The following is a 14,239-nucleotide window of genomic DNA, read 5'->3' on the forward strand; positions in this document are numbered from 1 at the left end:
AGTAGATTGTCATTTCAATGTTTAATTAAGTACAATGCCTTAAGTTATATCTTGATGCTGGTGAGGAACTGACCCCTCGAGTTTACCAGGAAGGAGAAAAAAAGAAAAGAAACAAAAAAAGTTAAGACCACTTTGTTTCAGATTAACAACATTGGACAGAATTTTATAAAACACTTAACAGTTAAAAGCAAACAATTTTAAAAGTACAAAGTTCACAATCCACATGAAAATTTAGAGTTCACACTCAGGGGGCATGTCAACAGTCAGCTCACTGATCGTCTGTAGGAATGCTTCCATTTCATCAACGCATTCAACCGCTGCATGAAGAAAAAGACTCATTGAAAAAACGTTTAACTGGGTATAAAGACTTTTTGCACTGACAACTTTAAGCTACGTTTGTAAATAGATCCATTACCTCTGGGCATCTTTAAAGGTGAAAGTGGTAAACATGGGTCCATGATAAGCTCTTCCACTGGTGAAGCAGTCGGCCACATCTGTTTTCCCAGACCAGTCAGTGAGATACAACTGAGGTAGACTTCATCTGGAACACTGCAGGTCTCAAACTCTAAAGATTTAACATGGGACAGAGTTGTGAAAAGCTGAAAAAAAAAAAAAAAAAAAAAAAAAAAAAAAAAAAATAATAATAATAATAATAATATATATATATATATATATATGTTTAGTTTAAAAGCCATAAAACGGTAGGTCACTCTTACCGCTTGGATTGTATGGAAAACACTTCTCGATCCTTGACGTCTCCTCACTAACGTTAGCTGGCTGAGCAGGAACCTTACACGGATTAAATAACTTTAACATTTAAATCAACCTACAAACAACATTTATAAAGCTTTCTCCACATATCAAGAACATACCATGGCTCCAGCAGGTTTAGTCTTCTCCTCTGCTTTATGGGATGCTGCTGGGGTGGCAACAACTTTATTTATGACTCCCAAAGCTTTTCGGCCCGATCGCAGAGGAGCTCCAAGACGTGCCTTTCCTGTCAGAGGTGTTCTCAAGCACTGATCTGGAAATGTGACGGACGTAAATTAGGGACTTTGTGAGTAAAGTTAGTCCCATTTTGGTTTGAAGACAAAACCTATATGGTCACTGACCCGGAGCAGAGTGCAGTCTGTTCTGGCGAGATTTGATGGCTGGAGTGGTCAGTCTTCCGTTCTCCTGATCCAGGTAAATCATGGTGTCCATAGTTGTATCTCTGCACAGCATCGACAGGGTGAAAAGCAAAACAATGAAATGGAACTTGCTTGGTTCAAATAACGCCATTCATGATTTGTAACACTTCATCTACAGCGATATCGTTGACTTGGTTGCAAATAAATTCACAGACACTATTTAAACTGAACAGAGATGACATCACTGAATTCAATGATGAACTGCCTTTAACTGTCATTTTGCATATTGACACACTGTTTTCCTAATGCATGTTGTTCAGTTGCTTTGACGCAATTTATTTTGTTTAAATCCCTATATAAATAAAGGTGACTTGACTTGACTTGTAACGAAGCAATTCGTTCAGCTTGGTCAAGTCCGTTTGCCAATTTTACATTAAATAAAAGGCCCGATGAATATTACGTGGGTTTAATCACTAACGTTACATACAATTTAACTTAAACATAGCCTTTTTTCCTTTTCTTTTTTAGTTAAAACTTACCTAAAACGTTTCTCTGTTTAGTCTTTCTTTTTCTGCACGAGCAAAATGCCGTTTGTTTTGGTTCCGCGTTCCCGGGTGAGTTTTAAAAGGCAACCTGCTTTCTGATTGGCTGATGGATTTTCCTCTTTGACCAGACGATCCTCTTCATTCATTGAGTTAGCGCGACAGTGCCACCTTATGACCAGAGTGAGTAGAGCAATAATATCTAGGATGAACAGCGAAACGTTGACGGAGATGCGGGAATGGCGTTCTTCAGACTGAGAGTAACCAAAGAAAACGGTAAAGTCTCCAAATAAATCACTAAAAATAGGTGGATGGCTCTATGGTTGGATAGATTGGAAGGTAGATGGATGAATATATTGAGTGGGTGATTAAGTATTAAGTTGTTACATTGGATTGATAATGCAAACATGACTACTGTTCCAAAATAGCTTATAATTAGATTATTAGGCACCTAGAAATATTGCATAATCTTAAACATTTCTCAAAGCTTATTTGTTTCGTCATTTATTTATTTTTAAATATTCAAACTTCATTTACATGTTTGAATAACACCCGAAACAGACTTGCAGACCGCTAAGTACATACATGCATACACTGACCATTATTGGTTTTACTTAATGCAGTTTATTATAGTCAGTGCTTATGGAGTTTACAGCACCCCTACAGCACATTACGTTACCTAACAAAACAAAGCAAGAAGAAAAAACAGGTAAAGCACTGAACCCTTAAATAAATCAGTAATGTGAAGGCAATTGTGTATGCGTAGAGCAGCGTCCTTCTTAGTGTCCTGCTGCAGATGAGTCTGTATGGTGATTTATGTGTGTCCATTTGATCTTCATTTTTATTGTTATGTAGAAACACTTTCTTCAGTGCAACAATGAATCAAGTCCAGCTCCTTGTTATAGGCCACTATATAACTGTAATTTACTTTTCACTTTTACAGTCATTTGTGCAATACTTTGTTCATTAAGAGTGGTTCATCCATTAGAATAAAAGGTAGTAGAGCCAGTAGAAAATATTGACAAGGAGAAATACCGTGGGGAAAAATACACGTGCATGTCTGTCGATGTTGTTAGGATTCTCGACACTCATCATGGAAGCTGCTCGGCGAGACATTTGCTTTACAGAAGACAAACCGCACCCCTTTTCTTTCTTCTTGTCTGTAGCCTCATTCCCTTCGCATATCACAGATTGTTCAGGCATCTCCTGCTGAGTTGATTCTTCAGCCTGCATCTTTTTGGGTGATGTTGAATTTGCCAAGTGAGTCATACCATTTGACTCCTCAAATTCTTTGAGTAGTTCCTGTGAAAATGTAATGTAAAAATTAAAACGGGTTGTAAAAATGTGTAATTTTTTGCCACTATCCAGAGGTTTCTCACCCTTTGCACATCTACAATAGTTTGGTGCTGCATGGTGCAGAAATGAGCACAGGCATATTCCAGCAGAGCACCAAAGATGAAAGTGAAACAGATGCCGAGATAGACATCTATAGCCTTAATGAAGCAGTTGGCATTGGGAAGCGAGGTCCTGGCTCCCATCATTAGTGTGGTCATGGTAAGAACAGTGGTCACGCCTGTCGAATAAATGGATTTGATAGAGATTATTTAGTTTCGCTATAATCTAGAAATCTTTTGTAGCATATGTTTTTGTTTAGAGTAATAAGCTCTTGGAATCACTGACCGATGCAGGTGCGAGCTGGAACGGAGGACTGACTGATCCAAAAAGACACCCATGACAGAACCACCAGAAGTGTCGAGGGCACGTACGTCTCCAGAATGAAGAACAGCACATTTCTACGTAAAGAGAAATGCAGCACTAGCTTCGGGTAAAAACCTGAAACGGATCCAGAATATTGCAGGTTATTCACTGTAAAACGAAAAACAAAAAGAGAAAAGAAAATGTGTGCAATTTTCACAAAAAGTACTAAAAAGTGCTACATTAAAAATAGTTCATTGATTAACTGTAAGATATTTTTATCATATACATTGAAAATGGTTGTAAATTGTTTAACATTCCATTGAATATAAATACTATACATTTTTCCAAGTAAAAACCATATCTATAGCCTATATATATATATATATATATATATATATATATATATATATATATTTAGACAGCAAAGTTATGAGTTTGATTACTAGGAAAAACCTGTGACGATTAAATGTAAAGTGGTTCCAAAAAGTATTAAGTATGAATTTTAGTCCATTAAAATAAATAAATAAACAGATGATCAAACCAAGTGGTATCTGCAGAAAACAGTCTTGCGTTGCCAAATGGAGTGGCATTCCTACATCTTTAAGTCTGACCTAATTGTCCAAATTCTTTTTTGGGATTTTGTAAACCATGATTGTGCTATAAGCCGCTTAAAAGGAAGACATCTGCCAAATGCCTAAATCTAATTGTATAAATGTGACTGAAAGATCAAGACTGACTGGTACTTTTAGTAAAAAGGAAATGTAAAAGTGGCAAAGATATTCACAATAAAATTCAATATTTTTACCTGTTTCATACACAGCCTGAGATACGGTTGTGTAGTAGCTCTCCACACTGTACTGGGCCAGACGCAGTGTATCTAACCCCTTCACTGAGTCATTCCCTCGGGTCCAGTAAAACACTACATCCTGTAAATTATACCCCCCTAAACATGCATACACACACATACAGGTTTAAGGGTTTGAACAGACTGTTCTTGAATAACCAATCAAATAGGGAAAAAACAATTTGAGAGGGAAACCCTTACAGCTTTCTAATTGTAAAGTACACTCTTGTCTATCCATAGGATACTTGGTGAGGTCCATGTTGCAGGCAATGGTTGCTGTTATGCTGTGGAGAAAAGGAGGAATATTGATTGAACCATTTCAGTGGGAAGGTTCCCCAGACGCACATACATCTGCATGGAGCAGCTGTTCAGCCTTTGGTAAGAAGTTGTAAATTCAGTGTTTACCGAAGAGCGTAGAGCACAGTGCCGTTACTGAAGATGCGGATCAGACGGTTCTCCACAGTTACGTCATGGAGGAAAGAACGCTTAGAATCAGGGATGAACGTATCGGGGATCCACAGCAAAGAAACCAGCCGCCCGTCCAGACTCAGACTTTCATTTCCAGGGAATATGAGGCGGGAATCTCCCCATCGTTGTCTTAGGAAGATAGTGGCTGTGTAGTCCTGTAGATATATGGACAGAATTGATCAGAATCTTGTTGCCTGAAGCGTCTTATCAAAGTAAGTTTATAAATGTAAACAGTACCATGTTAATCTCAGAGATGGCGTCAATACTGGCAATATCCAGACTCATTCCAATTTTAACAGGCCCCTCTGTGGAAACATAGAAGTCCGTTTTAATTATTGGGTTTTAATTATTGTTTTAATTCTCCATCTATATTTAATTAACTTCAGGTGGCCCTCACGGTTGAAGTTTGGCCTAAGGTATCGATTGTAGCCTTTCATCAGCTTCTGTATGGTGGGCTGCAGTTGCGAATCATTCCACTCGCCATAATGATTCCCATAAAATCCTCTTTCACTGGGAGACGGAGAAATGTTAACAAGGTGGACGTCAGGTGATTCTTAATTCTCTGTGCGTCAGATGTTTGTCTCTTTACTCACCCGTTTGTAATCAACAGAAATAGACTCATCCAGAACAGAAGATACAGCAGCATTCTGTGATAATGTGATACAGATGAACAGTGTCTGTGAAGAGGATTTAAGAAAAAAAAAATATGTTAACATTTTCCCCATTATGTATGGATTACGGCCCTTCGACCCGGCTGGGCACCAGCTGCTGATGGTCCTATAGTGTCATCCCACACACTGTTTTATTCCAGGGATTATACAAATTAGAGAATACGACAGTGTCAGTGTGCCATTGTGTTCCATGTTTAGCTTTTGAAATGTCTTAGACTTCTGTCTTTATTTCTTACAATTGAGTTTTTATATGAAAAGTGTGCCTGAGAAACTACTTTGTTAAAGGGAGAGTCATCATTTACTCAGCTATTACTCAAGTTGTTTTTTTTTAATTTGTTTTTTTTTTTCTATTGAACATAAAAGAAGATTGTTGTTTGAGATCAACTGTCTTAAATGGGTTGGGTAAACACAATTTTAAAATCCCATGACATTTTCAGATTTTCAGTGATAGTGGGAAACCTGTCTGCAATATCTTGTTGCAATATCAATACAAATGTTAATTCTATTAATACACTGTTGAATGCAGTTATAATTTGTTCATTGAGTACATTTAACAACTGTTTCTAAATTAATATAAATTTTCCATTAGCAAAAAAAAAAAAAAATAATGTCTCAGGTGTCTCTCAGTTCAAGGTCCTGGGACACTGGTCCTGTTGACACTCTTTAATACCCATAAACCGTGCAAATTTAATAATGTCCCAGAACTTTACCACAAGATGGCAGCAGTCCTCTCTGCCCACACACAACTGCACCACCAACAGCTTTTCTTTAGTGTACCATTTTATTTAATGCACAACTTGCCTTTTTCTCTTTAATTTAATTTTATGATGCTGATTGCCTTGCCTCAAGACACACCAGCAATTACCACTGCAGTTATTGTCATGGGACCTGAACAAGAAGCAGTCCATAATGAAAGGCGCTGGACCATTTTAGCACAGATCAGCCCCCAACAAACATTTCTTTTTCTTTCTCTCTTGCTTTCTTCTTCTTTTATTCTAAATCTCTCTCTCTTTTTCTCAATTGTTTCTTTTAGATCAGAGCAATCTTTCAAAATGTCAGTGCACTTCTATTTATAAATCAGTCACATAAATCAGACATTACAAGTCTTGATTTTCATGTGTGAGCATTTCCCACATGTATATATTTTAATATTTTTATATATTTTTTCCAGCTTTTTCCCAAGTCCTTACTACTGCAGTAATTTAAAATCGCATTATTAAGTTCCAGAATTTTTGGTACAAAATCTATCACGTATATATTCCAGAATGTAAACACTGTTCCATCTTCTTGTAGGCACATCACCCATTTCATCATTCCTACATATTCTTTCTCATTTCCATTTTGCCATTCTTCAATTATTCCTCTCTTCCTCCACCTCCTCCCTCCATCCATCACATTTCCCCATCTCTGTCATGCCGCATGAACATCACATTGACAGCAGTTACCTGTGGAGATATGAGATGCAGATCATTGTGGCTTTACCTTTCACTCTTCTTCTTGGTCTCTTTTCTCTTAGTGTTCCCGCAAAATGTATCCAGGTTGTTCTCAATCCTTTTCTTTGTCTCCTTTTTTCATAGTTCTTCTATGTATTCTTTCAATATTTAATTGTTTCTTGTATATCTTATTGTCTCAGCATGCATTGTGTCTCTTCCTTCCATGCACGCCTTCCTTCACACTCGTCACTTGACTAGCTCAGAGAATAACCCCTCTCTGTCTCCCCGTTCTCCTAATCACCCCCAATCTCTCTCTCTCTCTCTCTCTCGCTCCCTCCCTCTCTCTCTCTTTTGTACATGTGCAAAGCTGTGTCACATGCCTCCGATGGCACCTGTAGTTTTATAGATGGATCTCTTCATTACCCGCCTTCCTATAAACCAGTGTCATTGACAATCTCTTGTGGTTTTTGACATGCTGCATTCTTCAAATCTCTCTCTTTTCCTCTCACACAACGGCCCCCTTCTAGATTCAGTCACAATGCTAATTTGTTCCCTATTGCAAATTCACATCCCATTTTGCATCAGTGTCTTTCATTTCTCTTTTGTCTCCCATGTCCCTGTCCTTTTTGACACTCCTGTTACTACTGAAGTTTATGTGAGATGATAAATTACGTTTTATTTCTCCAAATCCTTTCTGTCTCTGTCTCTTGTCATGCTGTTTTCTCCCTATCTTTTCATCCTGTTTATCAGTATGTTCTATTAGGATTTCTCGGGAGAAAGTGTTTGAGAGTGTCTTTTTTACTGCCAACTCTTCATTTGGCTAACATATTAGTAGAGGTAAAAGCCTGGCCGACACGGAATTTGTGCAACTGAAAACTAATTGGATTTTATTTATCCACACCATAAAACAGTGTGTTGCTTAATTGCTTAATGAACTATATTTTTCAAATTGACAGTAAATTGAGACTTGAATGTTTACATTTCAAATGTTGAAATAAATCAAACAATGTACATCAGGGGGAAAGAAAATACATTTCTAATCTTAAAATACATTTTGTGTAAATGCAGTGTATTTTAAAATATAGACATTAGCTAAATGTTTCTGGATATTTTGAAATAAGAGCTCCAAGCTGACTAAGGCTATTTTCACCAGCAATGTGCCCTCTTGTTCAGATATTTTACTTTTAGCTTAAATATCATATTATTTGAATTTAAGCTCTGTGTGGCTAGCTTTGTGTGCTGTTTGCATTTAGTGTAAACAATGCTATTCTCTGTTATTTACAGTACTAGTTTACACACAGTCAAAAGCTGACTGTTATTTGATCGAATCATTAGCTGATAACCTGATCCTTAATGCTTTTAAGCCACATCCGCAAAACTAGGTGTCAACATCAGTCCAAGACAACTTCCATATTGGCCAGTGCAACATGGGCTTTTGAACAAGTATTTGGTTTGTGACTGTTAAAATTTTACATCTACCTTTAATCATTTAGAAGATGCTTTTATCCAAAGTTGCTTACAAATGAGGATATATAATATCTATATAGTCTGAATGTAATCTGGACATACTGTACTGCATTAGATATGTTATTGTCATGTGACCTAGTGGGCGATGCAATGGTACGCTGTCATTCATGAATCCTTTTTCGTGGCGTCATATGGAAGTATGCATATTCGGCTGCAGCCTTACACCTTTAAATCTGTTTCTTAGAAGGCTGACATTTTTGCTGCAAATGAGGACAGAAAATGTCAAAAAGAATATATATATATATATATACCCTTTTCTCCAGATTCCATCCGACCCTGGCTATGGCTTCGTTATTTTTAACAGTTCTCAGGCTACATTTCTTTATAACTCAAGTAACATATCAATTTAACAGCAGTTTTTTTTTTTTTTTCATGTCCATCCATGTCTTTTTCGCTTTTGTTCAGCAGTCTTCCATTTCTATTATTTTGTCAGATAGAATGCTGCCGGAGAGGGACCATAGACCTGCTTTAATCATATCCCTGCGGATAGACTGTCTCTCCATAATTGAAGCCGACTCTTCACATCGTCCTCAAGCTTTAAACCCACACAACATTGTAAACGGAGGCACTGGATTCAAACCGACGGATAAATGAATGTTTGACAGCACAGAGACACACAGGTAACGCCTCAGCAAGCTCAATTATATAACCTCTGCTCTCTGGCTCCATGGAAGCCTTGTTTCCTTCTTGGATTAATCTTCTGGTGAAAATCAGATGGTTTCTGAAACAGAGAACTTTCTCAAATGATGCCTCCACAACTTAGAACCTACACCAATGCTGTTGTTTTTGCGAGGCCTGTTTAAGAAGCTCCCAACCATTGCTAGCTTAATTGAAAGGATTGTAATACTCAGAGGCATCAGGTGTGCCCTAGATGAAGGAATGGCCCGTCATCCTCTCCTTTAGACCTGCAGACATCAGGCTCTGACGGGAGAACTACTGAAATCCAACAGAAGAGCTTATACCAGCTTGTTGTTTGAGCCAGTGACTTATGTCTGAATCTAACCCAGACAGAGCCCGAGATGGTTTATGGCAGAAAATCAGATGACCACCACCAATCAATCGTGCATAACTATTTCCTCCATCCTTAGTTTTCCATCACAATCCACTAGACAGATTATCAACATGCCTGCTTCATTTTCTCCCTTCTCTGCCGCTCCTTTCAGGTTCTCTTTAATTCATGTTACCTTCATCTGTCCTCTTTCCGTTTTTGAGAAGACCTTCACATGCTGCCCAGTCTTGTAATTGTCTCCTCTCCATCCATTTTAGTAGATCACTCAAACAAAAATTGAAATGACTTCATACATGCCTCATGACCTCATTTGTCATCACATGACTTACATTCACTCCAGCTTGGCATTTACATGCTATAATAGATCAGCTTAGCCAGCATGAATACATGCACAGGTCTTTCTATTTTAATATTTTATCTGGTCCTACACTCTTAAAAATAAAGGCTCCAATAAAACCCCAAAAGGTTACAGCCTGATGTCATAGAAGGTTTTTTTTAAAGGGACAGTTCACTCGAAAATATAAATAGAAAATATTTTTCTCAACCTCATGTATTTGCAAATCTGTATGACTTTCTTTCTTCTTTAAACATTTCAGAATGGTTGAAATCAAACAGTTCTGGAGACTATTAGCTTCCATTATTAAAAAAAACAAAAAAAAAAACACTGAGGCATTTTTTATTATGTTCTGTAGAAAATAGAACGTCATAGAGGTTTGGAATAACACAAGGGTGAATAAATGATGAAAAAAAATTCATTTCTGTGTGATAGTTGCACCAATAAATTCTCATTCAGTAGTTCAAAATCATCTACAGTGTGTGCTGATGCTTTTTCAAGAACCCGGAAACCTATATTTTGATCTTAAGAACCTATAATAAAACATCAAGAACCTTTAATCTTCAGAAAAAAAAAAAAAAAAAACCTTCAAAAAGCCAGCTCAAGTACCGTGGGAAATGGTTCTAATTAAGAATCCTAAGAACCATTATTGTAGCTTTCCGTCCGCTTTCATCACAGGCTTTAAATTCTCACTGACTCATGCACAGTTTGCTGTACTCACCTTCTTTAGTTTCTCAGTTCAGTCTTTAGTCCAGTTGTGCACGGTAAAGGTGTGCTGCTTGTCAGGATTCTGTGTCTCACTTCCTTGCTCTATGTTCTCACTCTCTCTCTTTCTCTATTTTTTATTACTCTGTCGTTCTCATTTACCCTCTCACAGGCGGGTTGTAATCCAGTGTTCAGTTTTTAGTAAAAGAAGAGAGCATTTCTTGTCTGCATGCCAGCCATAGGGATGATGTGGATGGCATTAGCGCGATTTGGTCTATGCCAGGCTCACCCCTCTGGGCGCTGAACCACAATTTATTCTCATATTAAAAACAGTCTGTCCATTGGCTGCATGACATTTTTGGCCATTTTATCTAATGTTCTGCAGTTTTTTAAAGGGTAAAAGAAATAAAATGTGATAATCTAGAGGTTAGTAATCTGCTTAGATTCACTGGAATTTTATAAGAACAGACTTGTGCCGAGAGATGGCTGAGGGAGGGCGAGGATTTAGTAAATATTTTATATTTAGATGTCCATGACCATTGTGGACCTGATTCTTTTCTTTCCTTTTGTAACCGGTGACGCATATACTGAATAAACAATAAACCGGAATAAAAAGCACTCAAATCTCTGCAGGGTGACCAAGAACTGAACTGGCCAATCAGGATTCATCAGGGAAGATGATGAAGAGACCACCCCCATATCCACATTTACTTATGAGAGGCAAGTGGGATTTTGCATCAGTGTAAACAAACAACCTCTTCCCTCATTTAAAATTCATCAGTGTGCTGGTAGTGTGTGATGCTAAGCAGCTGGAAAAGGATGAGTGCAACAGATCTCTACCTTGGGCGCGCTATTGACAGCTTCATTAGTGCTGCATAGGAGATGCCTGCACAGTATAGCTCATTTATGTTTCTCTCCAGTGAACAATCTAATTGACTGAAACAGAGAAAGTCCTACATTTCAAAACATACAAATTAACTGCAGTTTTTTTTTCTCATATTAGCAATATCAGATTAATATAGAGAGAGATAAATACACACATAGGAACCCCATTATATAGAAATATATTACATAAAAACATATAACACAAAACAACAAAAAATATGTGTGTGTATATATATGAACATTTTATATATATATATATATATATATATATATATATATACACACACACACACACATACGGTATATACTGGGCTTTCTTTGTTTTTTTTCTTGCAACACCCATGTGTTTATAATCTGTTATTCTATTTTTAAGCAGTGCAACCACCTGCATACAAATGCACTTTCTACACCCACCCCGCTAACAAGCACACCAGCTTCATTTATTTCTTTTTCGCCCCTTTATACACATCTATATTCTCCACATACTAGCTGTTCCTATCCCTTAGGCTGTATGCAGGCCAGGTCACTTGAGTAAGAGACAGTAGCCTGGCAACCTCGAGTCAAGGTTAAAATAACATAATCTCATCCGTTTTGTTGACAGTTTAATCTATTATTTTCTCCCTGGTGAAATACTGCAATTCTCTGGGTCTCTCTCATGCACTTTCATTTCCTAGCAAATCCTTTCCATTTGTAATGGTTTATGTTGCTTTACCCAAGACTAATGACTAAAGCCGTTGTAAAACTCCATAGCAGTATAATGAGGCAGTGTATTGCCTCCTTAGGGCTTGTAGTGAGGTCTTGACTTTGTTAAGAGCTACAATATTTGACTTAGCAATTTTATTTCAATAATATGATATATTTGGGATTTACAAAATCACTCTTGTTGAAAGCCAAAGATATCATATTTTTAATTGACTTGCAGATTTGTTGTTGCATGAATTCTAAACCCCCGAATACTGATAATTTAATTTTGCTTATTTTTTATATTAATAAATCCATATATTTTAATAATACGTATATCCATATCTACTGTGCGAGAAATTAAAGATTATTAGTCATATAAATAATATAATAAATATTTTTTTTTGTATCTTTATTTCCAGTCACATTGCATATCTAATGTAAATCACCATCATGAGTGCTGCATGCATCTGTTTGACATCTCCAGTAGGAGAGGCACTATTTCCATAGGAAAGTCCTTTATATGCTGATGAATGCTGTATGTGGGGGGCCACATCGTACCTTAGGGTTAGTGAGTGCACTTGAGTGAGGATACCAGCCTGATCAGCATGCATCAGTGGATACATGATTCTGAGCTCATGACGTTAGATAATTTAAAGGTCAACAGGCATGGTTGAAGACTCAACATGTAAGAAGGTGTCTTTATTAAGAGTCAAATTATATTTCCGTTGATATGCTTTACATTTTGAGCAATTTTTCTAGATTATTTTATATATTAAAAGCAATAAATGGTTAGTATTTTCCCGTTCAGATGCTTTTCACATAGAATACTTTGTTAAATAGCAAACTGTCTGGTTAAGTTTATACCTCTTATTTGAGATCCTTCTGATGGCTTGATAGGTTATTTTAATTAAAATTCATGCAAAGATGTTTAAATTCCAAATCAGACACATTATGGTTATCGGAGCCAAGATTCAAGTGTTATGTCCCAGGGAACAGCCATTTGTTTTGGTGTCTGAAACCATGGTAGACATTATCAAATGCCCTCATTTGATCCCATAATGCAGTGCAATAATGAGTGTATAACTGCTGTTTATATAGTGCTAGAGAATACCCATGAATTGTAAACACTGCACCAAATCAGAATATGCATACGTTTTTGGACTAAAACAGTGAATAGCGAATAATTAATCGTTTTAACCACTAGGTGGGGAAGCAGACATACGACGAGGATATCACACTGGCTTGCTGTATGTTTAACTTCAAACCAGCTGCAATGATCAGATCTGATGATTAGATTAGAAGTTCCAACATTAACCACAAGCCTGATACTCAAGGATGTGGTGATGCATCTGTGGGACATTGTATTTGCTTATAAAACATCTTAACTTGTTAGCTGTTGAAACTAATAAACAGCCATGGTGTTTGAAACCAGCATCCTGCAGAGTTGGGGCCAAATTCCTCTTAACACTCATGGAGTTTTGTTTTTGTCATGTTGACATGTCAAATATTTTAGGGGGAAATAACATAGAACAGTCCATTACACTAAAGTGTTTGTTGTCTCTCAACACTATTTTCACTAAATATTCTATATAAGCCCTGGTACATGTCAGTTCATTTAGAGCACTGTGCTCCCCAGATATACAGAGGCCAGTTTCTTTTGGAACAATCCTAAAGAATGGATGCTTTCATGTTGTGATAGAATTTGGACCATAGATGTGGAATAATTGTTGTCTTCTACATTTTTCTTCCACTCGATGAACATCTTGTTGAATGCAGTCAATGGATGATGTCATAAATTGGACTTCTTTTCCTTTAAAGACCAAGAGGATAAAAGGGTACCTTTTCTTGGCATGTGTGTTTTAACAGGCTATTTTGTTGTTGTTGATGTTTGTTTGTTTGTTTTTTCTTCCTGATTTAGTCGGTGTTCAGATAATATGGATTGCTTGTGTTTCTTAGAAAGATTGTCTGGGTGAATTGAAATGAGAAAATTTGCAATCAGTTCAATCAGGTCAAATATGTACAATATAATGCATTTTGAAATTAAATTATTATTTTAATTATGTTGTATAATTCATGTCTAGTCTTCATAATGTGAATTTTTTTTCAAACTTAAGTCTATTTTTATTCAATATATGAAAAAAATGCTTGTCCTATGTGTTTTAAAAAGCTTTTGAATGTTCCAATCGTTAGATGCTGTAATATTTTAAATAGGATTGTGTGTGTATGTGTGTGTGAGAGAGAGAGAGAGAGAGAAAGAGAGATGGAGCTAGCAGAAATTAGCATTTAAGTGGCATTCAACCTTGCAGGTC

The 14,239-nt window shown here is 36.9% G+C and overlaps 2 protein-coding genes and 1 long non-coding RNA gene across 4 annotated transcripts; 1 reads left to right on the plus strand and 2 right to left on the minus strand.

Moving 5' to 3' along the window:
• Positions 1 to 116: 116 nt before the first annotated feature.
• LOC128027187 (securin) lies at positions 117 to 1,805 on the minus strand. The gene is made up of 6 exons (XM_052614525.1): positions 1,670 to 1,805; positions 1,113 to 1,213; positions 873 to 1,024; positions 717 to 789; positions 416 to 565; positions 117 to 317 (listed from the first exon to the last, which is right to left on the minus strand). The coding sequence occupies exons 2-6, from the start codon at positions 1,201 to 1,203 to the stop codon at positions 232 to 234; spliced, it is 552 nt and encodes a 183-aa protein (XP_052470485.1). The 5' UTR covers positions 1,204 to 1,213; positions 1,670 to 1,805; the 3' UTR covers positions 117 to 231.
• A 292-nt stretch (positions 1,806 to 2,097) lies between these two features.
• Positions 2,098 to 10,461, minus strand: LOC128027052 (gamma-aminobutyric acid receptor subunit pi-like). 2 transcript variants are annotated; one of them, XM_052614374.1, is made up of 10 exons: positions 10,378 to 10,461; positions 5,276 to 5,359; positions 5,080 to 5,192; positions 4,920 to 4,987; positions 4,620 to 4,837; positions 4,416 to 4,498; positions 4,176 to 4,313; positions 3,353 to 3,505; positions 3,052 to 3,245; positions 2,098 to 2,974 (listed from the first exon to the last, which is right to left on the minus strand). In XM_052614374.1, the coding sequence occupies exons 2-10, from the start codon at positions 5,326 to 5,328 to the stop codon at positions 2,657 to 2,659; spliced, it is 1,338 nt and encodes a 445-aa protein (XP_052470334.1). In that variant the 5' UTR covers positions 5,329 to 5,359; positions 10,378 to 10,461; the 3' UTR covers positions 2,098 to 2,656. The 2 variants fall into 2 exon arrangements, with proteins under 2 accessions (XP_052470334.1, XP_052470333.1); XM_052614373.1 differs by lacking the exon at positions 10,378 to 10,461 and adding an exon at positions 6,836 to 7,326.
• On the plus strand, positions 3,387 to 9,880 carry LOC128027053 (uncharacterized). Its single transcript, XR_008186617.1, has 3 exons — positions 3,387 to 3,497; positions 4,455 to 4,592; positions 8,751 to 9,880. It is a non-coding gene; the product is annotated as an uncharacterized LOC128027053 (long non-coding RNA).
• Positions 10,462 to 14,239: the final 3,778 nt, after the last annotated feature.

The sequence above is a fragment of the Carassius gibelio genome, chromosome A14, assembly GCF_023724105.1.
Source record: "Carassius gibelio isolate Cgi1373 ecotype wild population from Czech Republic chromosome A14, carGib1.2-hapl.c, whole genome shotgun sequence".
Taxonomy (NCBI): domain Eukaryota; kingdom Metazoa; phylum Chordata; class Actinopteri; order Cypriniformes; family Cyprinidae; genus Carassius; species Carassius gibelio.

What these genes read in the sequence shown, in the direction of transcription:
- LOC128027187 (XM_052614525.1), bottom strand. Translation starts at nt 1,203, where the DNA reads ATGGACACCATGATTTACCTGGATCAGGAGAACGGAAGACTGACCACT. An exon ending in CTAAACCTGCTGGAGCCATG is followed by an intron (nt 790 to 872) that starts GTATGTTCTTGA and finishes AATCCGTGTAAG; the next exon opens with GTTCCTGCTCAGCCAGCTAA. An exon ending in ACCTTTAAAGATGCCCAGAG is followed by an intron (nt 318 to 415) that starts GTAATGGATCTA and finishes TTCTTCATGCAG; the next exon opens with CGGTTGAATGCGTTGATGAA.
- LOC128027052 (XM_052614374.1), bottom strand. Translation starts at nt 5,328, where the DNA reads ATGCTGCTGTATCTTCTGTTCTGGATGAGTCTATTTCTGTTGATTACA. An exon ending in ACTGTGCTCTACGCTCTTCG is followed by an intron (nt 4,499 to 4,619) that starts GTAAACACTGAA and finishes TTTTCTCCACAG; the next exon opens with CATAACAGCAACCATTGCCT. An exon ending in CTATTGTAGATGTGCAAAGG is followed by an intron (nt 2,975 to 3,051) that starts GTGAGAAACCTC and finishes ACATTTTCACAG; the next exon opens with GAACTACTCAAAGAATTTGA.